Raw genomic sequence first — 26,287 nt, 5'->3', positions numbered from 1 at the left:
CTTTGCCATATTCTGTCCAGCCCTCACTCAAGGGGTGAGGATTGCACAAAAGCATGACCACCAAGAGGCAGGATCATGGGGGGGCATTTTAAAAGCTGCCTGCCACATCTAGGTCTGCTTAATTCCAAAAGTTCCTGTACTTTCTACAATGTCAAGTTTGCTCTTTAGGGCAAAACCCTATGGGCTCAGATGGCCATTTCTGGCCAGGGACTGAGGGAGAGTTCGGGGGCCACCCTGTCCATGGCTCATAAGGGGCAGGGATCCCCCAGAGAAACCCCAGAATCCCCTAATGTCACCTCTTCCCACTCCTATTTCTCATAACTTCATCCAAAAACTCAGTTTAGCTCTCACAAGAGGATCTAAGGATAAAACCAGATTCTGGCTCCATTCGCTTTGGTCCTTGGGAAACGGGTTTGTCTTTTCTCTTTGGGGGAACCACTGCTCCACCTCCGGAAGAACCCAAGTTCTGGGGGGTGGCTGAGGCTGAAGACAGCGTACTAGGCCAGCCAGGGATTGGGAGATCCACTTCTCAGCATATCTGCCTCAGTTTCCCTGTTGGTAAAATGGAGGAGTGGGCAAGATGATTACCAAGCACCTTCCTACTCTAACCTCTTACTCTGAGAGCAACACTGAAGGGGCACAGCCTCAAATAGCCATATGTGACTCTGCAGCATTAAAAATGCGGTTAGTCCAAACTGAGATTTTCTGTAAGTGGGATATGGTAGGTATAATTCTAAAATGGCCCCAGTGACCCTAAGCCCCATATAACCTCCTCCTCTGAGTGTAGGTGGAACCTGAGAATGTGTGTTATTTGGCTAAAGGGAGATTGTCCCGGGTGGGCCTGACCTAACCAGGTGAGATTTTCAACAGCTGAGTGTTTTCTCTGGCTGATCACAGAAGAGGGAAGTCAGCCCTCCAGCTTTCCTGGAAGAAAGCAAACATCCATGCTGTGACGTGTCCGCAGGGGCCACATGGCAAGGAACCATGGGCAGCCCGTAGGAGCTGAGAGTGACCCCAGAGGGCAGCTGGCAGGAAATGGGGACCTCAGTGCTACATCTACAAGGAAGTGACTTCTGCCAACAATCTGTGAGCATGAACAAGAACCCTGAGCTCCGGGTGAGAACTCCTACGCAACGCCTTGATTTCAGCCCAGTGAGCCCCTGAGCAGAGAGGATCCAGCCATGCCGTGCCCAGATGTCACGCCTACAGAAGCTAGATGGTAACTTTTTGCTGTTTTGAGCCACTAAATTTGTGGTAATTTGTTATACAACAATAAAAAACTGAAACTCTAGAGTTCGAAGATTTGGTACAAAAATAAAAATGTAAAATAGCTTATTAATAATTTATTTAATGGGTCCATGCTGAATTTATAATATTTTGGATATATGGGGCTAACATATTATTAAAACTAACCCCACCTCTTTTTACTTTATTTTAATGTTGTTACCAGAAACTTTGAATTTATGTATGTGGCTGACATTATATTTTGATTGGACAGTGCTGGTCTAGAGGACTTATAAGTCAACTATATGATTTTGGAGAACTCACTTCGCCTCTTAAACCCTTACTTTTTTCACCTGTGAGATTGGAATACTGTATTAGCCAAAAGGGGGTGCTGAGGCAAAGTACCAGAAATCTGTTGGCTTTTATAAAGGGTATTTACTTGGGGTAAAAACTTAGTTACAAGGCCCTAAAGAGCCCAACTCAAGGTTACTTCCTTACTAAACTGTTGCCACGTGTTGAAGCAAGATGGCCTGCGAGGTCTGTGAGGGTTCAGCCTTCCTCTTCCCTCTTAAAGCTCTGTTTGTCCAGCTTCTTCCGATCTCAGCTGTAGGCTGGCAGAAGGCTAATCGCTCTTCCCCAGCCATTGTTACTTTCCCGGCTCAGCTGCTCTGGTCTCTTCGCAAGGTCAGCTGTAGACTATCAGGCAAATGGCTCGTCTCTCTTCCCGGGGCCTCTGCCTTGTCTGTGGAGCTCCCGTTTTTCCTCTGTGTATCTTCTCTGTGTTTCTACTTCTGTGTGTCTCCTTGATTGAGTGTCTGTCTATACAGCCCTCAAGAGGGGTGGGGACTCAAACTGAGTCACCCTAATGAGGTGGTTGAATCAAGCCCTAATCTTAACATAACTTAATCAAAGGCATCTCAGCTGAATCTAATACAAACAAAGGGTATCACGCCCAGAGGTACAGACCAGCTTACAAACATAATCTCTCTTTTTGGAACTCATAAATATTTCAAACTGCCACAAATCCTACCATCACCTACCCCTTAGATCTATTTGCAGCTTAAAGGAGATGACTTCCCAAGCATACTTGGCTCAAGGAAAGTGCTCAATAAATATTGGTTATTATCATTATGATTAATTCATATCTGTAAAGTAGGGATCCTTGCTTGTATCCAAGTCCAGGTCTCCATTCCTCTCCCCCCAACCAGGCCCACAGTAGACACTCGATAAACGCTTGCTGATCACACAAGCTTTGGCACACCTTCCCCCTTTATGTTCACTGCCCACTTGGAAGGTGGGAATCAGGAAAGCACTGGCAGATGAGGAAACTGAGCTTCTCAGTGGCAGAATGACCTATTACAAGCTTCACTGCCCAGAAGGGGAAGAGCCAGGACTGAGGCCAGCTCAGGCAGGGCTTGGGATTCACAGGGACACAAGGACACCTCCTGCAATTCCCTGATGAAATCCCAGTTGGCAGTTTTGGAAGACTGGGCTCCAATCCCAGGTCTCCACCCCTAGCCCAGTGTCCCCATGGAGTGACCCAACCTCACCTGTGAAATGAGGACCAGAAGAGCCAGGACCTGCCAAGTTTGTGCCGTGTAAGTCAGATAACTCACCTGAGGTAGAGCCCTGGAACAAACTAAGCACTCAGTTAAGGAACTATGATTACTGTTTGTTGTTATTGTTGTTACTTTGCCAGAGAAGCTCAGGCTGAATCCCCTCTCGAGGGGGTCCCCATCCCCAAAATGACCCCTCCTCTCAGGGCTCCAGGCGTGAGGGGATGCCCCAGCTGTTGGGCCCAGTCTTCAGACGCGTCCCCCCACCCCCAGCCAAGTTAGGAATAGAAACCACCGCCTCCGGCCGCCCACGGCCTCCCTCCCTCCCCCGCAGCGGGCCCGGCAGCGATCGATGCGGCCTCAGCCGCGCGGGACGGAGCAAGGCAGGGAAGGAGGGGGCGGCGGGGACTCCGGCAGCAGCGCGGCTCTGCGGGCGCGGGGCAGGGATGAGCCCGAGCGCGGCCGGCGGCTCCCCAGCCTCGCATCTACTGAGACACCCGCGCCGGGCGCCCGGAAGGGGCCGTGAGAGGTAAGGAGTGCCCCTCGGAGAGGGGCGTGGTCCGGGCAAGGGGCGGGGGCTGCGAGGGTGGGAGGCGGCGCTTTGGGGAGATCTGGCTTGGTCTTGTTGGCTCATCTGTAAAATGGGATTAGAAAAACTCCCTGGCGGGGTTGGTGCAGGAATGAAACTGGGAGAGGTGTGCATGAAACACAGCGAGGTGACCAGCGCGTAGTAGGTGCTCGAAAGAAGTGTGCAGAGGGAAAGACAAGTCAAAAAGCCTGGTTGTCCATCTCAACTTCGCCATGTATCAGCTGGGTGATTTTGAGCAAGTCACTTAACCCTTCTTCGTGACCTTCAGCTCCCAGTCAGGAAATGTTTGTTGAATTAGTTATCCCATTTCCTAGAGGAGGAAGGTGAGCTCCAGAAAGGGAAGGGATTTGCCCAAGGTCAAGAAGCCTAGGCCGACCTGGTTGCAAATCCAGGTGAGGGAGTGGAGGTGGAGCTGCACCCCACAGTATGCACCGCGCACCTGCCCTGTGCCAGGGACTGCACTGCTGAGAAACACCTTGTGTCACCTCATCTTCATGACCTCTCACGGGACGTCTGATGTTCCCCCAGTTTCAGACAGGGAAACACAAGCTCAGAGAGGGGAATGGACATGCTCAAGGTCACACAGCTAGTAAGCAGCACTCAGAATTTGAACCCAGGTCTACCAGAGGGAAGTACAAGGAATCAACATTTATTGCGCACCTACTGTGTTCCCGGGGCTTTGCACACATACTCACGACAATGCTTCACCAGAGCTACCATCGTTTCCATTCTCTAGAGAAGAAAGCTGAAGCCCAGGGCAGAGAGGAGACTGGCCTGAGGTCACAGGGCGAAGGACAGAACCCAGACCCACCTGACATCAAGCCCAGGTAAGTGAGGTGCACCCCACCCTCTGCCAGGCGCTGGGCCAGGTGCTTGATGCACATTCAATCCCCACATCCACGCCGGGAACCAGCAGCGCAGGCGGGATAACGGAGGGTCTGAGGGGAGTCACCAGCCCTCACTTCCAGCAGAGCCACGATGGGCAGTGGAAGGAGCTAGCGTTTCCTGAGTCTCCACTAAGGCCGAGTACTTTCCAGAATGTACCCCTACTCCTCCAGCCATCTTGGTGGTTGGTAGGTGCTGTGCTCTCCAGTGTGCAGATAGAGAAACTTGACACCTGGAGAATAAGCACCTTCCTCAAGGTCCAAGGTGCATCAAGAGTGGAGATAAGCCCAGGTTTGCTGGACTCCGGAAGACAGTGAAACAAGTGAGTAATTTAGAAAACTCCTCTGTGGCCAGGCCTGGAATAAGACATTTAATCTTTTTAAACGAATCTTCAGGGGGGCTATTAGTAGCTCCATTTGACAGAAGCTCAGGAGCTGGCATGACTTGCCCCAGGTCACACCACAGAGCCAAGGTTCAAGGTCAGGTCTGACTGTCTCCACAGATGCTTTACATGGCTCTCTGACTTGGGCATGTATCAGAATCACCTTCCAGCCTTGCCAGAACACAGACTGCTGGACTCCCACCCCCAGAATTTCTTCTTTTTTTTTTTTTTTCCCACCCCCAGAATTTCTGATTCAGCAAACGGCAGGCTGAGAATTTGCATTTCTAACAAATTCCCAGGTGATGCTAATGCTGCCAGTCCAGGGAACACACTTTGACACCCACTGCTCCAAATTGCTCCTCCCATCACCCCTGGGTGGTCAACATTGCTACTGCAATTTTGCAGAAGAGAAAACAGGTTCAGAGTGCTAGTGTGTTCAAGATCCCACAGCGGACCTCTGACACGAGACTCCAATTCCACACGGGAAAGGGAGGCCTGATGTCCGAGCCTCCACGAGGCGCCCGGCCGTGCTGCCATTCAGGCGCTCTCCTAACCCGGCCGGGGCGATCTCAGCACCAGGAGGAAAATGGAATGGGGGTGGGAAGGGTCCGTTATTTCGTCAAGGTCTCCGGGGTTCAGTTCAAACCCAGGCCTGACCCTGCATCCAGAAGGCACTCGACACACCTATTGAAGGTCTGCTGCATACCAGGCGCTTCACAACACCCCTGGCGGGTGGGTGGGGCCGATGATTTTAACCCCGGGAGGGAGGCTGGGGAACGCGGCCCTCAGCACCCCGACCCTGTCCGCAGGCCGGCGCGTCGCAGCCATGGTGAGCGAGTCCCCGGAGCCCGGCGCGGGGGTCCCGTGGCGGCGAAGCGACGAGGCGCTGCGCGTGAACGTGGGCGGCGTGCGGCGGCGGCTGAGCGCGCGCGCCCTGGCGCGCTTCCCGGGCACGCGGCTGGGCCGCCTGCAGGCCGCGGCGACCGAGGAGCAGGCGCGCCGCCTGTGCGACGACTACGACGCGGCGGCGCGGGAGTTCTACTTCGACCGGCACCCGGGCTTCTTCCTGGGCCTGCTGCACTTCTACCGCACCGGGCGCCTGCACGTGCTGGACGAGCTGTGCGTCTTCGCCTTCGGCCAGGAGGCCGACTACTGGGGCCTGGGCGAGGGCGCGCTGGCCGCGTGCTGCCGCGCGCGCTACCTGGAGCGGCGCGTGGCGCGGCCGCGCGCTTGGGACGAGGACAGCGACACGCCGAGCAGCGTGGACCCGTACCCGGACGAGATCTCCGACGTGCAGCGCGAGCTGGCGCGCTATGGCGCGGCGCGCTGCGGCCGCCTGCGCCGCCGCCTCTGGCTGACCATGGAGAACCCGGGCTACTCGCTGCCCAGCAAGCTCTTCAGCTGCGTCTCCATCGGCGTGGTGCTCGCCTCCATCGCCGCCATGTGCATCCACAGCCTTCCCGAGTACCAGGCCCGCGAGGCGGCGGCGGCCGTGGCGGCGGTGGCCGCGGGCCGCAGCGCGGAGGACGTGCGCGACGACCCGGTGCTCCGGCGCCTCGAGTACTTCTGCATCGCCTGGTTCAGCTTCGAGGTGTCGTCGCGCCTCCTGCTGGCGCCCAGCACGCGCAACTTCTTCTGTCACCCGCTCAACCTCATCGACATCGTGTCCGTGCTGCCCTTCTACCTGACGCTGCTGGCCGGGGCGGCGCTCGGCGACCTGAGCAAGGTGGTGCAGGTGTTCCGCCTCATGCGCATCTTCCGCGTGCTCAAGCTGGCGCGCCACTCCACCGGGCTGCGCTCGCTGGGCGCCACGCTCAAGGTAGACCCTCCGAGGCCGGGGCTGGGGGGCTGGGAGGGGCGGTGACTATCGGGCAGGTTGGCACGTGGATTTACAAGCCCAAGGTGTCCAGACCCAGTGGACTAAGGCGTGAGACTTTGTGTCAGGCACGGGGCTAGACGCCAGGTGTACTTTTCACATCCATTCTGACCTTCCCAACAGCCCTGTAGGGAAGGGCTTACTGTTATCTCCATTTCCCAGAGGAGCTTTCCTTGCCTTTCTTTTTTTCAAACCAACCAAAAAGCAAGACAAAGGACATTTTTTATATATCTGTCTGTCAAATATCAAATAGTGCAAAGCATGCAAACATGCAAAGTAGGATACTAACTGGCTTCTTCCCGAGAGCCTTTCTTCTGGCATCTTCAGAGGGCGTAGATAGTGATAGGTCACCTGTAATAGGCTAAGTCTAGCAATGGCCTGGGAGCTAACACTGAGCACTAATTCTGTGCCAGTTTCACATCCATTATGGATTTAATATTTAGGATTCTTGCCACGGCAAGAAGATGCTGTTATTTGACCTGCTCCTGTAGATAAAGAGCCTGAGGTTCAGAGAATTCGCTTTTTAAAGCCTGGCTGCAATTGTATACACCTTCCTTGTGCCAGGCTCTGCCCTGGGGAGCTCACACTCTGGGGATGTGTGTGAAATTAGACTGGTTTGGGGAGGGAGGCAGAGCGTGAGTTTGGACTTTATCCTGAAGTCAGAGGGCAGCCTGTGAGAGGTTTAAGCGGGCACAGGTATTATTGTCACTATTTTGCAGGTGTGGAAACTGAGGCTCCGAGAGGTGAAAGGTCTCTCTGTGAGTGGCAGAACCCAAAGAAGTCAGCCGTGCCTGACTCCAGCACCCAGTGCCCTTTCTCCTCAAGCTTGCTGCCACTCTGCTGAGAATGCCTAGAAGGTGCTAAAAGGCCCCTCCCACCCTTAGCTCAGTGAGGCCTCCTGCGTGCGGCAGGACAGCCAGGACACTGGGCACCAGTAAGGTGACCTGGGCAGAATCTCAGTGCGATGGGCAGGTGCAGGGAGTCTAGATGCCAGCAGGACACCTGTCCCTGTTGTGACAGTTCAAAACGTCTCTAGACATTGTCAAATGTTCCCCTTAGGGGGTGGGTAAAATTGCCCCTGGTTGAGACTCACTGCCCTAGGGCTTGGCCTCGGAGGCACCACCAAGTACCAGGCAAGTGCATCCTTCTCTTACCTTCCCTGAAGGGACAGGAAATATTTGGTACTTGTCAGAAACCTGATCACCTGGTCGAAAGCACGTAAAACCAGAGCTTTGCGTTGTGGAGATCAGCTGCAGTTCTCTTGCTTCTGCAGTAGCACAACATCACAAGCTGTTCATCGGCTGGTGACAACTGTTACCTGTCAGCAGAGCTCTTATTTCCCAGCCTTCCCAGACTGTAGGCGAATTAGACCCGTGTTCCTCGAGCCCGGTCCCCAGGCGTTCTGCTGCCTCCTGTAGTTAGAAGAGCTTAGTGTGGTGCCGGGGACCTGTGTCTTAGCACCACTTCTGCTTTGCTCTGTGACTTCGAGCCTGTCCCTTCTGCTTTCTGGGCCTCAGTTTCCCCATACGCTGTCTGTAAGCCCAGCCAGCTCTGACCTGGGTTCCTCCACCCCCTTCCAGCACAGCTACCGTGAGGTGGGCATCCTGCTGCTGTACCTGGCCGTGGGCGTGTCCGTGTTCTCCGGAGTGGCCTACACAGCTGAGAAGGAGGAGCACGTGGGCTTCGACACCATCCCGGCCTGCTGGTGGTGGGGCACAGTGAGCATGACCACCGTGGGCTACGGGGACGTGGTGCCGGTGACGGTGGCCGGCAAGCTGGCCGCCTCGGGGTGCATCCTCGGGGGCATCCTGGTGGTTGCGCTCCCCATCACCATCATCTTCAACAAGTTCTCCCACTTCTATCGGCGCCAGAAGGCTCTGGAGGCGGCCGTGCGCAACAGTGGCCACCAGGAGTTCGAGGACGTGCTGAGCAGCGTCGACGGCGTGTCGGAGGCGTCCCTGGAGACGTCCCGGGAGACCTCTCAGGAGGGAAGGTCTGCAGACCTGGAGGCCCAGGACCCCCGTGGGCCACCAGCCTCTCAGCTGTACTAACACCAGGGCTCCGTGTCCCTCTTCCCACACCTGAGTCAGCAGAGATGCCTCCCCTGCCTAAGCTGCTCCTGCCCGCCCTGGCTCGGGACCACTCACCCTGAACTGAGAGCGGAGGGCCAGAGGCTGGATCCCTTTCTCCAAAGGCCCAGGGCAGGAGAGGGCCACCTGAGATTCCAGGGGGCTGGAGAGCCTGGAGGCCTTAAGGAACAGAAGCTCCAGGTCATTCGTGGAGCAGGCAGGGGCTGCAGGGGGAAAGCAAAAGGATGCCAACAATTGCCAAGCGCCGCCTGTCTGTTAGCCAAAGCACATTAGAGGGTTTATCCTGTAGGATACTTACCCCCTTTTGTAGATGAGGAAACTGAGGCTCAGAGAGGTGTAATGACTCACCAAATGTCACACAGCTCGAAATGGTCAGGGCAGGGCTGGGATCCAGGCTTACAGCCTGCCAAGAGCCAGGCCCAGCTGACCCGGAGGGTTAGACCTTCCTTCAGAGTGAGAGAAGGGACCAGACACCGGATTCCGATGCAGGAGCCTCCAGAAGGCTCCCCCTGGGGGGGAAGGAGGAAGGAGCTGCCTCCTCTGCTGATGTGAAAGATCTGTTAAGCAGTAGTCTCCCCCACCTCGCTTCTTAGGCTGGTTTGAGATAAGGAAAATCTGAGATAAAGGCCGTGCCTGAGGCCTGAGGTCTAGACCTGCCACGTGACCTGGGCCAGTACCTGCCCCATCTCCAGTCTTCAGCCTCTCTGTACAACGGTCTCAACCTCTGACCCAGAGGGAGTTGAAAGCCGATGGAGCAGAGCAGACGCTGACTTAAAGCCAGCTCAGCCCTGCTGCATTGGTGGCAAGGGGCTGCCAAGCATGGGCTGCTGCTCCCTCCAGCCCTCCCACCCAGTCTGACCTTGGCAGTTCCCTTCTGCCCCCCACAGACCTCCAGCCTGACATGGAGTTACCACCCAGCTAAGTGCTGCAGACTCCTATCCCGTTTGGCTGGCTCCAGCCTCCTCCCTGCTGGGACCTCACCTCTCCTCCTCTCCCCTTGCTGGAAGAGCTGGGGAGGGAACGTTCAGCAGCACTTTTCACATACTCTTGCTAGAGCACTCGTCACTGCTGGCATTGCCTGCCTGTGGATCTGTTGGTCCCAACACACTGCGCTTCAAAGGGAAGACAGCGCTTGGTTGACCCTGGCCTAGGTGCCGAGCAGGTATTGAGTAGATGATGGATGGATCTGCCAATGCGTACAGCCTGCTGTGAGCCAAGCACTGAGGGGAAGGAAGAAAAAGCCAGAGTGACCTTGCCCTTGAGAGCCTGAAAAGGAGGTTCACACAGCTCTGCCTCACCTCTCCCTCCTTGGTTTTTGAGGCTTTCCCAGTGATTTCCTTGTAGATCCTTCATTTACTCATGCAACAAATATCTATTGAGTCATAAGCCAGGACTCCATGTGTGGCCTACAGATATGTTTTGTTTAGCCAAACAGTGTTCTTGGTGTGCTTGCATGTGTGTGTGTGTGTGTATTTTTTAATTTGAAAGCCTTTGGGAGGGGCACGCACTTTCCAGTTCCCCGGTGTCCCTCTTTCCCCAGCATACACACACTGCTGGCTTCCACTTAGGCATTTCTCAGATTTACTTTACCTACCTGGCCTCTGATTTATCGGCTGCTTACTAGGTTCAAGAGATTCAGGGAGCGGAGGTGGCTCAAGCAGCTAAGCACCTCCCTTCTACATCAGAAGTCCTGGGTTTGGTTCCAGGTGCCTCCTAAGGAAACGAGGAACAGACACAGCAAGTGCAAACAATGAGTGGGTGAGGAGAAATAAAATAAATCTTAAAAAAAAAGATTCAGTGGTGGACAAAATATGTATCCCTATACTCATGGAGTTTATAGGCTAGTGGGGATGGGGGCAGACTTTCATCCAAATAATCAAATATATAATAATGAGCTCTAATAAGTACTACAGGGAAGTACAAGCATGTATAATGTAATGGGGACCATTACTGGAGAAGATCAGAGGAGGCTTCCCTGAGCAATTAATAATTTAGCCTGCTATCATAAGGATAAATAACAGCTAATTAGGCAGAGGGCTGCAGGGAGGAGTATTCCAAAAGAGGTAACAGGGCCCTCGATATGTTGCATGGACGGATTCCAATCTTCAGGTTCAAATAGGGACTGGAGCTAAACCAGGGAGCCTCTGATGAATTTAACACACACACCCACACCCCAGCCCTCTCATACACTCATCCCTTAGCATCTGGACCCAGCTGTACCCAGGTTGGGGTCAGTGACGAGGGCTGTATGCATCTTCTTAAGGTCTCCCCTGACACGTCAAGGAGCCAGAGGGCTTCTGGATTTTCTGATCCCACAAACAAGTTCCTAAAGCTGGTGTGGAGAAAATGCGAATCAGCTGGCCTGCATCGGTCGGGAGGCTGTGTCTGATACTGAAGGAGGAGCAACAACTCACTCCCACCCCCATGTATCAAGAATCTTTATGCAAATAAAGAGCTTGGGCCAGGGACCTTGTGTGGCGCTGGCTGCCTGACTGCTTTCTGGGGGACGGGGGAGGGTGTGCCACACGTGAAGTGACGGGAAATCCACCATCTCCTATTCCATCCTTGGATTTGGCCCAGGCTTCCTCTGTGATCAGCCAGAACAGGTTGTGGGAGCAAGGAATGCACCTGGAATTGATTTGGGGCAAGAAGGGTAATTTATAAGGAGAAATAATTGAAGCACTGAACAACTTACAATTAGAGTTCTTGGGTTAGCAACAGAAACTGACTGATCTGCAAAAAATGAATGTACTGGAAGGTATATTAGTATCCTCTGACTCCTATAACAAATTACAACAAGCTTAAAACCACAGAAATCTGTTTTCACAGTTTTGTACAGAAGTCCAAAATCAAGGTGCTTGGCAGACTCTGGGAGCCAAGCGTTTTGTTGGCTTTCTTGGCTTGTTTCCACATTACTCATCTCTCTTCCTCCATCTTCACTTCACCTTCTTCTCCTCTTGAGTCAAATGCTTCCCCCTTGATGGAGAAAGAGGGCAAAGTACCCAGATTCACATCTGCACCAGAGTACATAGAGAATAGGTTGTCACCAAAATAAAGGGGAGGGATGTTAATAGGCACACACACACACACAAATAGATGTCCACTATATTCCAACCCTTGACTGCCCAGCCCATACACCTGCCTTCTTTCCAAACACACAGGTTCATAAATGCTTCTCTCTAACATAAGGAAACTAACTCATCTATAAAAACACACTGATCCTCTCCCCAAAGGGAAGATACACCACCGTTCTATTACTGAATCCAATTCTGAGTTCACTCCTCCACTCCAAATATTGATCCCAAACCAATATTTGACAAAATAAGGAATAAATGTAGTGCCATCAGTGTACCCTATCTTTGACACCAGAGGAAAGGAAAAGAAAAGAAAGACACAGCAAGGAGAGAAACAGGCCTTTGCTAAATCCTTATTCCTGCAGTGGCCATGGGGCTGCAGTTGGTATTTATAATTTTCCTTCTTCACCAGCCATGCCATGTTCTCCCCACCTCTGGGTAAACACCCCAATAACTTGGGATCCTTTGCTTGATGGGGTGACCCAAACCTTTATTCCTAGAGAATTTGAGCCTTTGGTGATCCTGCTGGCATATGGAGATGCCTGAGGGAATCTCTGGTTGTTACTTGCACTGCTTCCTTCCACCTGTATGCCGCAGTAACAATTTCCCCTGGATAGTTCTAGCCAACAAGTAACACTCTATTTGTCCATCTAGGGATGAGAGGAGCTCAAGTGTCCTGGTGGCAGCCTTTCTCCAATTCAGTGGACCCACAGCTCTATCTCTTAGTGGAAGTGTCCTTTCCTCGGGTACTAAAATCACAGTCAGCCGATAGGAAGCAATAGATTTGCAAGTGGGCCACTAGATTTAATTGGGAGATATGTGACTCTTGGATGGCCTTCTGATGCAGCCAACTTGTATCCTAAGTATCTACTTGAGCCCAGTCCCATGGACCCATGTGGAACACTTGGTGATGGAGTCCTGTCAGGCCAGCTTGACTTTGTGTCTGGATGGATAATATAGTACCTGGTATACAATTGGCATCTTAGGTCACAAGCTACATGATATCCTGTAGTTGGGCCTTCTTGACCATCAAAGGTTAGATTTGAAAGCAGTAAAACCAGCAATCCAAATAGCACTGGACCTTTTTTTCATGGTGGTAGAAGTTCCAAGGTAGCCACCTGTCCCTCACTTCGAAAGGAACATTCCTATATGTACCAAGTTTGCTGGACACTTCTAGATATTCACTGAGCTGCACTTTTCACCCACCTTCTGAAAGACATATGTCTTCCCCATGCACTGGGGTACCTGTGCATGTTTACTATCCAACTAGTGAATCCATTTGATAGGGGTGACCAGGGAATCAAGGCCTTTGTGGTACAGAGCTGGATAAATGAGGCTTCCTGAGTTAGGACAATAAAGGAAAGCTATTGTCCCTTCCAGATAATAGGAAAATGCTTCCAGTAGTTCTGTTTCTCAGAATAGAGAAGTGAAACCAATAGCTGCATATTAGCTCCAGGGAGTGTAGTAAGGGTAACATATCTAATTACTACTGATTGAAAGTATCCACTGTCATTTTCCAAGATTCATCTAATTTTGTACCAAACAGGGGAAATGAATGTTTTGATAGGAGTCATCACCCTGCTGTCTTTAGTGGTGACACTAATCTCTGCCACCGCAGTTGATTTTCTATTTTGAAACATTTACTCTGCTGGAATGCTATTGGCTCCTTCTTCCATAATGGCCCTTACCTCATGGGTAACGGAACCCATGTGGGCATCTTTTCCAAACCATATCACTCAGAAACTAGAGCTATAGAAGGGCTGGGGGATCCTACTACCTTCCCAGTGATAAAGACTCAGGTCAAAACACTATTTTTTCACATGAGAAGTGAACCTACAGTGGACCTTGGACCCAAGACATTGATATTAGCTCAAAGTCTTCTCCAAGTTTCCTTGAAAGCTTTGGGTATTTCCCTTTCTCCAGTACTCAATTACTCTGGTAAATGTCCACAGGTGTCTTTGGAGAATGTAAGAGAAACGTTCACACTACACTTGTATACTATTATAGCAGGCTTCCTCAAAGGCAAGTAGCATCCAAAGGCCTTTGTGTGGGAAGTGGACTTGGCCCAGTGGTTAGACCATCCATCTACCACATGGGAGGTCCACGGTTCAAACCCCGGGCCTCCTTGACCCATGTGGAGCTGGCCCACGTGCAAGGTGTGTGCCCAGTAAGGAGAACCGCCCAGTGCAAAAGAAAGTTCAGCCTGCCCAGGAATGGTGCCGCACACACAGAAGCTGACACCACAAGATGACGCAACAAAAAGAAACACAGCTTCCCGTGCTGCTGACAACAACAGAAGCAGACAAAAGAAGAACACACAGCAAATAGACACAGAGAACAGACAACTGGGGCAGGGGGAAGGGGAGAGAAATTTAAAAAATATATGTATATATATATATATTTATAATAACAACAACAACAAAGGCCTTTGTGTCATCAAACTAACTCAGGCCTAGGAATCAGGTAATGTTCTATGACAACCACCACAGTGGCTACAGTCAGGACTTCATTTTTGCCAGGGATAGAGATTGTTTTCAGTTTTTGTTTTGCTTTGGTTTGCTTGTTTTGTTCATTATACAATACAAGTAAAACTTTAGCGAGTTGCCCTTGACGTAACATTTTTATGGCCCTGAGAGATCTCGCCTCATGCTTGCCCTGCTGAGTATTAGTTTGACCATTCTTACTCCATTTCTAAGGGTTAGATGCCAACCCGGGCTCCCATACCTCTTCATTCTCCTTCTCCTCTGAGATCGGAGGACCATTTCAATCACAGCCCTTCCACCCAATACCATTGATCTAGACATTCCTCAAAGCAAGGGTAAAGAGAGGGTTCTTGGTTCAGTGGGAGCCACAGTTAGGGGCACGTGTAGGCAGGAGGCACAAGACAGACCCAACTCAGCATCCCTGTCTTCTGAAATCTTTGAAATCCTTCTTTTAATGACACTGAGGGAATTTGAGGCCTTGAAGTTTCATTTCATGTGGGCCAGTATTTGATCCAAGTTTGCATTGGCCAACCAGTCAAATTGTTAGGATCCAGCCTGCTCTGGGAGATAGCACAAAGAATGCAGAATCCTGGTGAACTCATCCATATCAGTAAGATCAGCCTGGCCCAAAATTACATTTCTTTTTCACTGATCAAGCGCCACAAAAATCCATTCCCATAATATTCCCGCAAATTTCTAATGGTATCAATTAGTTTCTGAGATTCTGTGTGGGTCCAAGGTTCTGTCTTACTAAGAGTCTACTTCTCACTCTCTAAATAAAACTAATCTCTAGTTTCTAGCTAAGCAGCCTTGAGGGTTGGGCAAGCAGGAAGTTGTGAGCTTTCTTCTGTGAGGAAGAGGGGGTGTTTGCACCAGTGTTGTAGAGGGCAGTGGAATTCTCCCACATCTGCTCATATGGCCATTCTATTCATCATTACCACACTCTCTATCAATGCCTAATCTTATAAAAGTGCAGCAGGGCTTTTAATGCAGCAACCTGTATAATCAATTGCAAACTTAGGTTTTGGAGATCTCAGCCCTCTCTCCCAAAGATCGTATGACATTACTTCATCATGGCCATAGAAATGCTCTACATTTCATTCTGTACTTGAAAATGAAAATTTTTATATTTGTGTTTGCTTTGTTGACCCTCCCTTTACATTACACATTAAGACATAAAATGTTCTATTCTATAGCCTGGGAATTTCTTGCCTTCATTAAATTGCACTATGACAGAACAGCCTTCTCTGAGAGCCACATCCTCAGTAGTTAAAAGATACTAAGTAATTCAGGAAATAGCTCTTTATCATTATGTACCATGGTCTGCTAGATTCACCGGCCAGAGCCCAGTTGGTAACCACACTGTGCTTTGCCATGTCACAGCCCAATCATTTTTTTTTTTAATTATTTATTTATTTATTTTTTAATTTACATTAAAAAAAATATGAGGTCCCATTCAACCCCACCGCCCCCGCCCCCCACTCCCCCCACAGCAACACTCTCTCCCATCATCATGACACATCCATCGCACCCGGTAAAGTTCATCTCTGAGCATCACTGCACCCCATAGTCAATGGTCCACATCATAGCCCAGACTCTCTCACGTTCCATCCAGTGGGCCCTGGGGGGATCTACAGTGTCCCGTAATTGTCCGTGAAGCACTATCCAGGACAACTCCATGTCCCGAAAATGCCTCCACATCTCATCTCTTCCTCCCGTTCCCCACACCCAGCAGCCCCCATGGCTACCGTTCCCACACCCATTCCACATTTTCTCTGTGGACATTGGATTGGTTGTGTCCATTGCACACCTATGTCAAGTGAGGGCTTAGATTGCACATGGGTACTGGATGCGCTCCTCCCGCTTCTAGTTGTAGACACTCTAGGCTCCATGTTGTGGTGGTTGACCTTCTTCAACTCCATGTTAGCTGAGTGGAGTAAGTCCAATAAATCAAAGTGTAGGAGCTGAAGTCTGTTGAGGCTCTGGGCCTGGGTGTCATATTATCAGTCCAGAGATTCAAATCCCCTACACATATCTCAAACCCAGCACCAACTACAATTCCAATAAAGTAGCATACAAGTCTTGTGAAAAGAGATCCCCTCTGAGTCCAATTCCATCACGCAGACTCAAAAGAACCAATACCTGGGGTTGTTTCTACCTTATCTGTCTCTTAGACTCTGTTCAGTTGTACATAGGGGTATTCCTTGTGACAACCTCCAGACTCTTTTTTAGAGACTCACAGCCTTATAATCTCATTTCTCCTTTCCATTTCCCCCTTACATTAGGTCAAACCGCTTCCCGAAGTCATGTTATTATATGTAGACAGGTATATTCTGCTGTTCCGCATTGAATCTTTAATTCAAGGTCATTTTCTAGTTGCTTCTTCAGCTGGTATGTGGTAGTGATCCCTCGGTGCCAGGGAGGCTCATCCCCGGGTATCGTGTCCCACGCTGGGGGGAATGCATCACATCTACACGCTGAGTTTGGCTGTGAGAGTGGCCACATTTGAGTAACATGAAGGCTGTCAGGAGGAAACCCCCAGGCACAATGCTACTCTAGGCCTTGTTCTTATTGCAGGTGTATAGGCTCAAAAGTGTAGCCATTAGTATCAAGAGCCCACTGTTGGGCCCTCCTTCCTTCCTGGTTCTTGCCGTCGCACCTGGAGGATTGCCGCTGCTCTCCCAGGGCCCACAACAGTGACCCCCCAGCCAGGAGCCCAGTACCCCCCCAGCTGTTGTTTTTAATTGTTTCCACTATGAGTATATATATACATTACCATATACTCTGGGCATATGCCCTGTATAACTCCCTGTCAACCATATATATCTTGTCAATAACATCCCATATCAGTATTCCTCCGCTGCCATTGTTGCCAATCATTTTCAATGTACCGTATAACCTGGAGGATATGTTGCCTACAATTATACTCTAGTTCCAGTTATTATATCAGTCTTTGGTTGCAAACAACAGAATCCAACTCTGGCGAACTTAAAGCAAAAAATGACTGCACAGGATACATACTAGATAGGATCAAAGAAAAATCAAACAACCAGACTTTGAGAAAAATGAGGGCAACTGTATTAGTTAGCCAAATGGGTGCTGAAGTAAAGTACCAGAAATCTGTTGGGTTTTATAAAGGGTGTTTATTTGGGGTAGATGCTTGCAGTTACCAAGCCATAAAGCATAAGTTACCTCCCTCACCAATGTTTGTTGCCACATGTTGGAGCAAGATGGCTGCTGACATCTGCAAGTGCTTGGCCTCCCTCTTCCGCTGAAGGCTTTGTGGCCCCAGCTTCTTCCAATATCAGCTGTAGATTGGAATAAGTCTCATCTCTCTCCAGGGGCTAATTTCTCTCTGGGTGCAGTTGCTTAGGGCTTTGGTCTCTGCAGCTGCAAACTATCAGGTGAACAGCTTGTCTCTCTTCCCAGGCGTCTGCTGTATCTGCTTCTCTGTGTGTTTACTTCTTCAGCTCAAAACTCCAAACTCCCTTCTCTGCAGTGTGGTTTCTGTAAGTCCCTGCTCACTAACGGGGTGCAGACTCAATGTCCTGCTGACGTGGCCCAACCAAAGCCTCAGTCATTAGTTGATCAAGTAGAAGTGAAACCTCTTGTATTAGCTAAAGGGGTACTGATGCAAAATATCAGAAATTGGTTAGTTTTTATAAAGGGTATTTATTTGGAGTAGGAGCTTACAGATATCAGGCCATAAGGCATAAGTTATCTCCCTCACCAAAATTTATTTTCACATGTTGGAGCAAGACGGCTGCTGCCAGCTGTGACGGTTCAGGCTTCCTGGGGTCCTCCCTTCAGGGTCTTGCTTCTCTCTGGATTCAAGGTTTCTTCCTTCCCAGGGCTTGCTTCTTCCTGGGCTCAGGGTTCTTCTCTTTCCTCTGTGAGATTACTTCCCGGGGCTCCAGCTTAAGGCTTCAGCATCAAACTCCAACATCAAAACGCCAACATCAAAAATGCCCAATTCTGTCCTTTGCCATGCCTTTTATCTGTGAATCCCCATCCACCAAGGGGTGGGGACTCAGCATCCTAATGATGTGGCCCAATCAAAGCCCTAATCATAACTTAATCATGCCATGGTACAGACCAGATTACAAACATAATCCAATATCTATTTTTGGACTTCATAACCATATCAAACTGCTAAACCTCTGAATCCAATATAATCTAATATGCCCTGAGGAATAGACCAGTTTATAAACATAATCCAATATCTATTTTTGGAATTCATAATATCAAACTGCCACAGCACCACAGAAATCTAGGTAGTTTTGAATTATGAATCACCTTTTTAGGGCACTGCAATCAAAATGCCTTAGTGTCAGCTGGCTCTAACTTTCATCACTCTCTTGAGCTAAAAATTCCCCAAGATTGAGTCTAACTGGGCTGAGTTGAGCCACATGCCCACCTATTGGCTGGAGGAAGAGATTGTAAGGACCATCAGACAGTACCACCAGGACACAGACAGCAGAGGGGTCATTCCCCCAAAGGAAAAGTAGGGTGCTCTCATTAAAATGAGAAGAAAAGAATCCCAGTTAGATAAAACCAACAAGTGTCTATGACAATAGCGCTGCAGGGGAATGGCAGCTAGGGAGCTGAGCATCTGCAACAGCAGAAGCACCTGCCTATGGCCCACAAGGCCCTGCACGATCTTGCCTTCCCCCACCTGTCTGACCTCACTGCCACTTACTCTCTCCCTTGTACACTCTGTTACAGCCATAGTGGCCATCGTCCATCCTTACAAGTCAAACTTTTGTTTCTGCCCCAGGGCCTTTGTTCTTGCTGTTCCCTCAGCCTGGAATGCATGTCTCCCAGGTCTTCTACCTGGCTGGCCCTTCCTGTCAGATCTCTTTTTCAAAGGGTCTCTTTGAAGGCCTTCCTAGATCTCTCTATGTGATTACCTCCCCTATGCACACATGCACATGCATTGTTTTCAATCCCAGTACCCTGTTTTATGTTCTTTACAGTACTTCGTTGTCTTCTGAAATTATCATTTATTATTTTATTTGATAAATTATCATTCATGATTTATTTTATTAGACGACTGTGAATATGACAAATCCAAACCAATCTTGGTGTTAAAACACTGCACTAGGGACTCAAATATCGCAAGCATTGCTGACATTGATGACGTGACTTTCTGAAACAGAGAACAACTCTTGGTAAAGCCCCAAACAAAATAAACTGCAAGAAACGTGTGGTTTCTACATAGCTCATTCCTGGAAAATTACAGATATAGTAAAACCTTGCACAGAGTACTTTGTGTTTAGATGTAAATGAAGCTTAGTTTAGTATCATATTTATAAATAACATTTCCAGGGGGTCACTTGAATATTGTGCAAGATGCAGGACCATTTCTTTTTGTGCAGGACTATCCCAGAATGTCTTGCTGGACATCTAGCACCCCTGCCTGTACCCAATAAATGATGAGACAGCCCTTGATTGTCGTTGTCACATCTAAAAACACTCCCACACATTTCCAAAACATCTCCTAGTGGGCAGTACTGCACTCTCATATCTATAGAAAGATAAGAGACTCGCATATCTATAGAAAGGGTATACTACTATATATCTAAGTCTTTGTGAGAATAAAATGAGATAATTTAAAAGGCTCTGTATTGTGCCTGGCATATTATAAGTGCTTAGTAAATGCGAATTTACTTCCTCCCTCCTTCCCTGCTTCTGGAGATAGGTTCTCTGTCTGATCATCTGAGAATATCTGTCAGCAACCCAGGCAACAGTCAGGAAGGTACAGTATTTCAGGAAAGCAAGTAAATTAGGCCACAAGAAACACACTCATCTATCCCGCTCCCAGAAGAGCTTGCAGAATAGCACGACAGATCTGCAGACAGAATGTGGAACTATTACATTAAATACTGCATAGCCAATTGACTAGAGACCTACACTTTCTGATTTAACTCTGCTCCCTCCCTGCTGTGGAGTAAACTTCTAAGACTAAAAGAACCCAAGGGCAGGCTGAGGAATTATTCTTTGATAAAGGTGGCCCACCCAAGGGCAGGACTCCACTGCACCCCTCTGAATCCTGGGCTGTGCCTGGCCTGGCTTCAAGCAACAACAGATGGGGATGGAGGACTTAATCCTATATCCAGACTCTTAATGTCAGACTTTTTGTACAGGCGGGTCCCTCTGTCCAGGAGGCCCTCTCTCACTTCCCACCCTTTAGCCACCTGGCCAACTCTTCCTCATTTTTCAAGTTTCAAGATGTTATTCACCTTCTCCAGAGAAGCTTCCTTGGAGATCCCAGCAGAATCGGTTATTTCTCTGTGTCTGCAGGCCCTGTACTTCTTCCTACCATAGTCTTTGTGATGTTGCGATATACTTCCATGCTTGGCTGATGCCCCCAGACTGGTCTGCAAGAAACTGTGTCTAGCTCATCTTTCTATCTTTGGCAACTAGCTCATACCTGGTACACAGTAAGTGCTCAACCAAAGTTTACTCCCTTCCCTCTCTACCTGCCCTGCCCCCTTTGGATCCTATAACAAACACACCCTAGAGTCAGTGTCATGGAGAATTTCAGTTTTTAAAAAAGCAATAGTCTGTGTTCCAAAGGGCATTTTATTGAAAATAATGTTGACAAGGTTCGAGAAAGAAGAAGGATGGACAACAACAATTCTAACATAGAGGCACACAGGAATTATCTCAACTTTAAAAAAAAAAAGGTAACAAAGGAAGCTAAGTCTCATACATATACAAACTGCTGACCTCAATAGATTATATACATCCAAACCTTACAAAATAGCTTTTCAAGTCAGCACTTAAGCCAGTGTTACTAGTTTTTGTTACAAAAAGTTAAAGCTACAAACTTCACATTTTAAAGTTGTACATCAGAAACAGCATTTAAGCTTTTTTCCCAAGTTGGTTTGAGTGCAAGCTGGTGGAAGAGATTTTTTTCCAAACATAGACAAGGACATGATTCCCAAAGATAATCAATATAATCCTGATTTTTAAAAAAACAACAAGAGGAGTACTTAAGAAAGGATGGATTTAGGGATGGTTTGGCAGGACCAATTTCCCAGTAAATAAGGAGCTGCAATCTTTTAGAGGCAACATGGTATGCTAGAAAGGGCACTGGGGAAAGAATCAGAACACCTGGATTTGAACCCCGTCTCTGCCATATTCTAGCTGTGTGACCTTGAGAACAGACTTCACCTCTCTAGCCTCGTTTTCCTCAATTGAATGAGGACAATAATACCTCCCAAAACTATCAAATTTCTGAAATGTGGTAGGTGCTAAATAAATGTTTCCTGGATCAGAATCTACAACCTTAATGAATCAAGGCTATAGTTCTTAAATGACTTCAGATTATTGGTTCTGTCTATCTGTCTGTCTATCTATCTATCTATCTATCTATCTATCTATCTATCTATCTATCTATCTATCTATCTATCTATCTATCTATCTTATCTATCTATCTATCTATCTATCTATCTATCTATCTATCTATCTATCTATCTATCTATCTATCTATCGATCAGCCAGCCCAACATTCATCCCTCCAACTGGCGGTTGGAGGAAGGGTCAAAGGGGAAAGACAGTAATATGCTTTAAAATTACTGACAGGGAGGTAAGTAAGATATTCTTAGAGAATTTGAGATGTTTTAATGACACAGGTAGCTGTGGGCCATTGTCCTTGGAAGAATATGTGAGAGGTTCAGAATTCTCTGGAAATTTTAATCACAAGCACTCAGGCAATGACTGAAGCTCAGGCCTCAATAAAAGCAAGCTGATATACCTTGAATTTAGTAATAAAAGGAAAAATGACTCAGACTTGTTCCTCTGCCTTTCTGTCACTAGTAAACAAATACACCTTGTCAGGAAATTTATCTGATCTAAAACAAATTGGCTTCTGCCCAAACGGCTCTGTCTGTCTAGCCCAGGGGTTCTTAACCAGTGGTCCATGGACCCCCTAAAGATTTCAGGGGGCCCATGAGCTTGAACTGAAAACAATCAACTTATTATCTTTATTTTCTCTGACCTCTAATTGAACTCTAGCGTTTCCTTCACTTATGAATGCATGTAATAAATTACAGTAGTATTCATTTCATATCATATTACAATTGTTGCATATCTCAAAAAATCTTATGCTCATCTATACTTTGAAATGACAGTAGCTGTTATACCCCACACTAGTTGAGTGTCATAAAACTATCTGCCACTACATTCTGAGAAGGGGTTTTCACCTGACTGGCACAGGGGTCTGTGGAGCAAAAAAGGTTAAGAACCCCTGGTCTAGCCAGACTGGTGAGCACTTTGTTGGACCATTATGTTGGTTGCACACATGCTTGAAACAAACTCCAGATCAAAGGTCATGACCCAAGAACATTTATGGGGAAGAATCAAACCTTCTTTTACTTGGATCTAGCATAGGCTGGGAGAAAACAGGCATTTCCCCTCCCATTTGGCTAAGTGCAAAGTCCTTTGTTGAAAAAGAAAGAGACTGAAGCAGGAGTTAATTAGCACAGCAGATGGCAGGAGGGATGCATGCTGGAAGCTTTGGTGTGTAAAATTCACGTGGCTGTTAGACTTGACTACTAATTCAAATGTTTTCCAACCCTCAAAAATGCCTTAGAATTATTTAGACTGTGCAAGAGAAGGTGGTCAACTTCATTCAAACAGACTTGTGACTTTCCTTTGCCCTATAAATACTGGTCCCATATGATGATGCTAGGAATGTTGATCCTACCACATATTAGCTGCATTGCCTTGGGAAAGAATCTTTTTCTCTCTGAACTTGGTTCTTCATTTATGAAATGGGTAAAGTACTTAACTCAGAGGCTTACTGTGAAGTTTAGAGCTGACACATGTTAAGAGCCTATCTAGCTCAGACTGGCATATAAGTGTGTGATGAATGCTAGCTGCCATTTATTATTCCAGCAGGATCCTCAGATTGTCCTCTTGTCTCTATATCTGCCTCTCAGCTGCTTAACTGGCCAAGTCCTGAAGACCAGTAACTGCCTCTTACATTTTTAAAAAGTTCCTTTAAATGCAAAGAACAGAATCTGGCCACAGAAGAAGAGCATTCCCAGCCTTCTCACTGATCCGCAGATTTGGGGAGCAAAAGCAATTACAGAATCAAATTACAGCATCCTTAGGTGCAAACCAGTCATGGTTCCCCTAACTGAGGGGAAGAGCTATTAGAAAATAAAGAAATGAAAGGACATTTGCCTCTCCCAACTGTCTGCTCTTTGCTGTGACTAAATGCCATGTGGCCTTAAGCCAACGCTGCAGAAAGATGACTCTCTGCTGTCTTTTGCAAAGTCCTCTGATCTGCTTAGGCCCTAGGTTTGCTTGCTTGGGGGTCAGTTTGCTATCCAATATGCTGCAGAGCTTGTGGAAAACGCACTGAAACCAAACAATCTGGCCCCCACTGGGAATCTTTTCATTACCAGGTCACCCACCGAACAGGCGAGGCAAGAGCAGGTTTCAGTTAGCAGAGTCCCCTGGCGTAGCTTAACCCAAATTGGCACAAGTCTCTTCCCTTGGAGAAAGGGCTGCTTGGTTCAGTGGTCCAGAGTTCAGAAGTCCCAAGTTCTGGTCCCAGTTCTTACTCTAACATGCTTTGTGATTTTGGCCAAATCACTTCCCCTCTCTAAACCTTGATTTTTCCATCTAAACAACAAAGATCTCTGTGACCTTTCCATCTCTGGCACTCTACATGTCTGGGCTGATCCTCCTGGAGAACAAATAGTTGTCTGATTTTCATTTCTCCTTTCCAGATCCCTTATCAGTAAAATGAAAAAGAAAACAGTCACATATGAATGTAGATCACAAAAGCAATGCCCTCTACCCGTCTCTGTAAGGAATGTGGAGCAAAATGCCAAGTGTGTGATCTTCTCACGAACAATAAGAGCTTTGAAAACCCTTCCCCTTTTGTGGACTGAACAGAGCCCCATGCTTGCTGAGAGTTCCTGGTAGGCCTGTCCCCTTGCTGGGTCACGTCTCCTCTTAAGGCACTAGGCAGTATCTGTGCTGTGACTTTCGGCAGTTGGGAGAGTGGAGATGGATGAAAGGCATTGAAACAGCCAAGGCCAATTTGCAAAATGGGTGCCAGGTTTCTCTGGGAACTCACAGTAAACACCAGGGCTTTCCCTTGGACCTCACCAGTGGCTTCAGAAGCCAGGGATAAACCACATAAGGCTGAAACCTTGGCAAAAGAACTGGCCCCAAACTTAGTTTTAAAGGGTAAGTTTGACTCCTGGGATTCTAGTGATCCCATCAGCCTCCCAGTACCCTATGCCCTCATGTTCCACAGTACCATAACTTACAGAAAAGAGCAAACTGTTTAAAACTGTACCTGTACAGAGATGCCACCACACTGAGTGGGGAATCTATTTATAATTTATATATATATGTATGTATATTTATATATTTTTTTAAATCTTCCAGAAAGAACAACTGAAAGCTATTGGGAGAGGGAAAACAAAGACAACATAAAACTTTCCCAGCTATCACTCAACTAGGAGTCTCTGTTCCTGGGTTTAAAACTCTGAGTTTAAAAGCGCCACTATAACTCCTTTGAAATAATAAACCTGACCACTTTAAATGCACATGTCAAGATGGCACACTGACTGTCAGTAGCCCTTCCCTCCGGTGCGCATTCCTGAGTTCACAAAGGTGCTGTGGAGACATGACAGAGCAGAACTGTTGGCTAACAAACTTGAGTGGCAAGCAATCCATAGAGTTCACTGGCAGCCTGGGGTGGAGTCCAGGCCCTCCTGGCCTGGGCTTGCTCAGAAGTTTTGTTGCCGCCGCTTCTTCGCCTCAATGGCATCCAAGATGGGCTGCCGCTTAGACTGGTATTTCTGCCGGATCTCTTCAATCTCCTGCTCCATCATGGGGTCAAGGGCCAGAAGCCTCTTCTGAAGGTCCTCCACTGTCCAACTTTTAAGCTGGAAGAAAATGGAAAGTACAGTCATGACAAGGCCTAGGTCAGTGACGGAACGACTGAGAAGTCCTGCCTTCCCAGGAGAGAGAAGGAGAAGACTGCTCAGACCAAGCTTACGGTGACAACCCATTCAAATGAACAGCACATCAGGAAGCTTTCTTGAGATGATTTGTTCCTGAAAGAGTTCTAAGTGCTAATCTCTTTGATCTATTGCACACTGACTGGGAACTCAGTGAATAATACATACTTTCCCCTTCCTCTTCCTTTAAATTATTTAAATATGGATTCATTGTTAGGGCATAAACTTGGTGTATGCAAAATAATGTTGCCTCCTAGTTATTGTCCTCCTCCCAAGAGGAGCATCTGGACAGTGACGGTCTACCAAGTTGGCTGGATGCTGACGGAAGACCAGAAGCTTCCTCCCCACCCCCACCTTCCCACACCCCAGTGTACTAGCACTGTGATACGAGCATATTGGGGGCTTCCTGGGAGTTAATTACATATTTACTAGAGTTCTTTACTGGGGGTTATTCTATGCCAGGCACCACTCTAAGCACTCCATATATGGATTATATACATAAGCCTTTAGGGAATATACATAAAAACAGAGGTGGGGGTGGGGTGGGGCTGTATGTTGGAGAAGCCCTGAAACTTCTGAAATTAAATTTCCATTATTCAGAGAAAAAAAATTGGACTTGATAAATATATAAATTAATAATAATAGCTAGCACTATATTAGTGCTTTCTAGGTGCCAAACACGAAATCCTTTACATACTCTTCTAATCCTCACAACAACCCTATCATTTGAGTACATTGATGAAGCAGCCAAGAAAAAGTTGGTTAAGTCACTGGCCCAAGATCTCACAGCAAAGAAAGTGGCAGAGTCAAGATTCAAAGGCAGTCACTGTAGCTCCAGAATCCACACTCCTCACCAGCACTTGAAGAGCAAAAGAGGAAAGCACAGGTTTCAGAATTCATTCAACTTGTGCTAAAAATATGGCATTACCAACTTCTCCAGATCTTCTGTGTCTATTGAAGTGGGAGACCAAAGTCTCACCATGCTTATTGCAAGAATTAAATGAGATCCTGGCCATCCAGTCCTTAGTGCAGCACCTGGGGCACGGTGTGCTTTAAAGATGGCAGAGGGTGTTATGCCCTCTCTCTTCACCAAAACCTAGGAGCACACTTGTGCTCAACCTGTGTCTGCAGCTG

At 48.1% G+C, this 26,287-nt stretch overlaps 2 protein-coding genes across 2 annotated transcripts in view; one reads left to right on the top strand and one right to left on the bottom strand.

Annotated features, from left to right (window-relative positions):
• Positions 1 to 4,938: 4,938 nt before the first annotated feature.
• KCNS1 (potassium voltage-gated channel modifier subfamily S member 1) lies at positions 4,939 to 11,060 on the top strand. Its single transcript, XM_004469832.2, has 3 exons — positions 4,939 to 5,014; positions 5,446 to 6,455; positions 8,093 to 11,060. Exons 1-3 carry the CDS (start codon positions 4,939 to 4,941, stop codon positions 8,561 to 8,563), a joined length of 1,557 nt encoding a protein of 518 aa, XP_004469889.1. The 3' UTR covers positions 8,564 to 11,060.
• Positions 11,061 to 21,763: 10,703 nt separating this feature from the next.
• STK4 (serine/threonine kinase 4) overlaps positions 21,764 to 26,287 on the bottom strand; it is a 109,233-nt gene continuing 104,709 nt past the window's right edge. Inside the window, exon 11 of the mRNA XM_004469831.3 lies at positions 21,764 to 25,078. Within this exon, the coding sequence (XP_004469888.1) occupies positions 24,920 to 25,078 (159 nt within the window). The 3' untranslated portion in view covers positions 21,764 to 24,919. The remainder of the gene's footprint in view (positions 25,079 to 26,287) is intronic.

This window comes from Dasypus novemcinctus, chromosome 24, assembly GCF_030445035.2.
Source record: "Dasypus novemcinctus isolate mDasNov1 chromosome 24, mDasNov1.1.hap2, whole genome shotgun sequence".
Lineage (NCBI taxonomy): Eukaryota > Metazoa > Chordata > Mammalia > Cingulata > Dasypodidae > Dasypus > Dasypus novemcinctus.
Note: the sequence above shows the minus strand (reverse complement) of the source record. Positions and strands in the feature narration are given on the sequence as shown.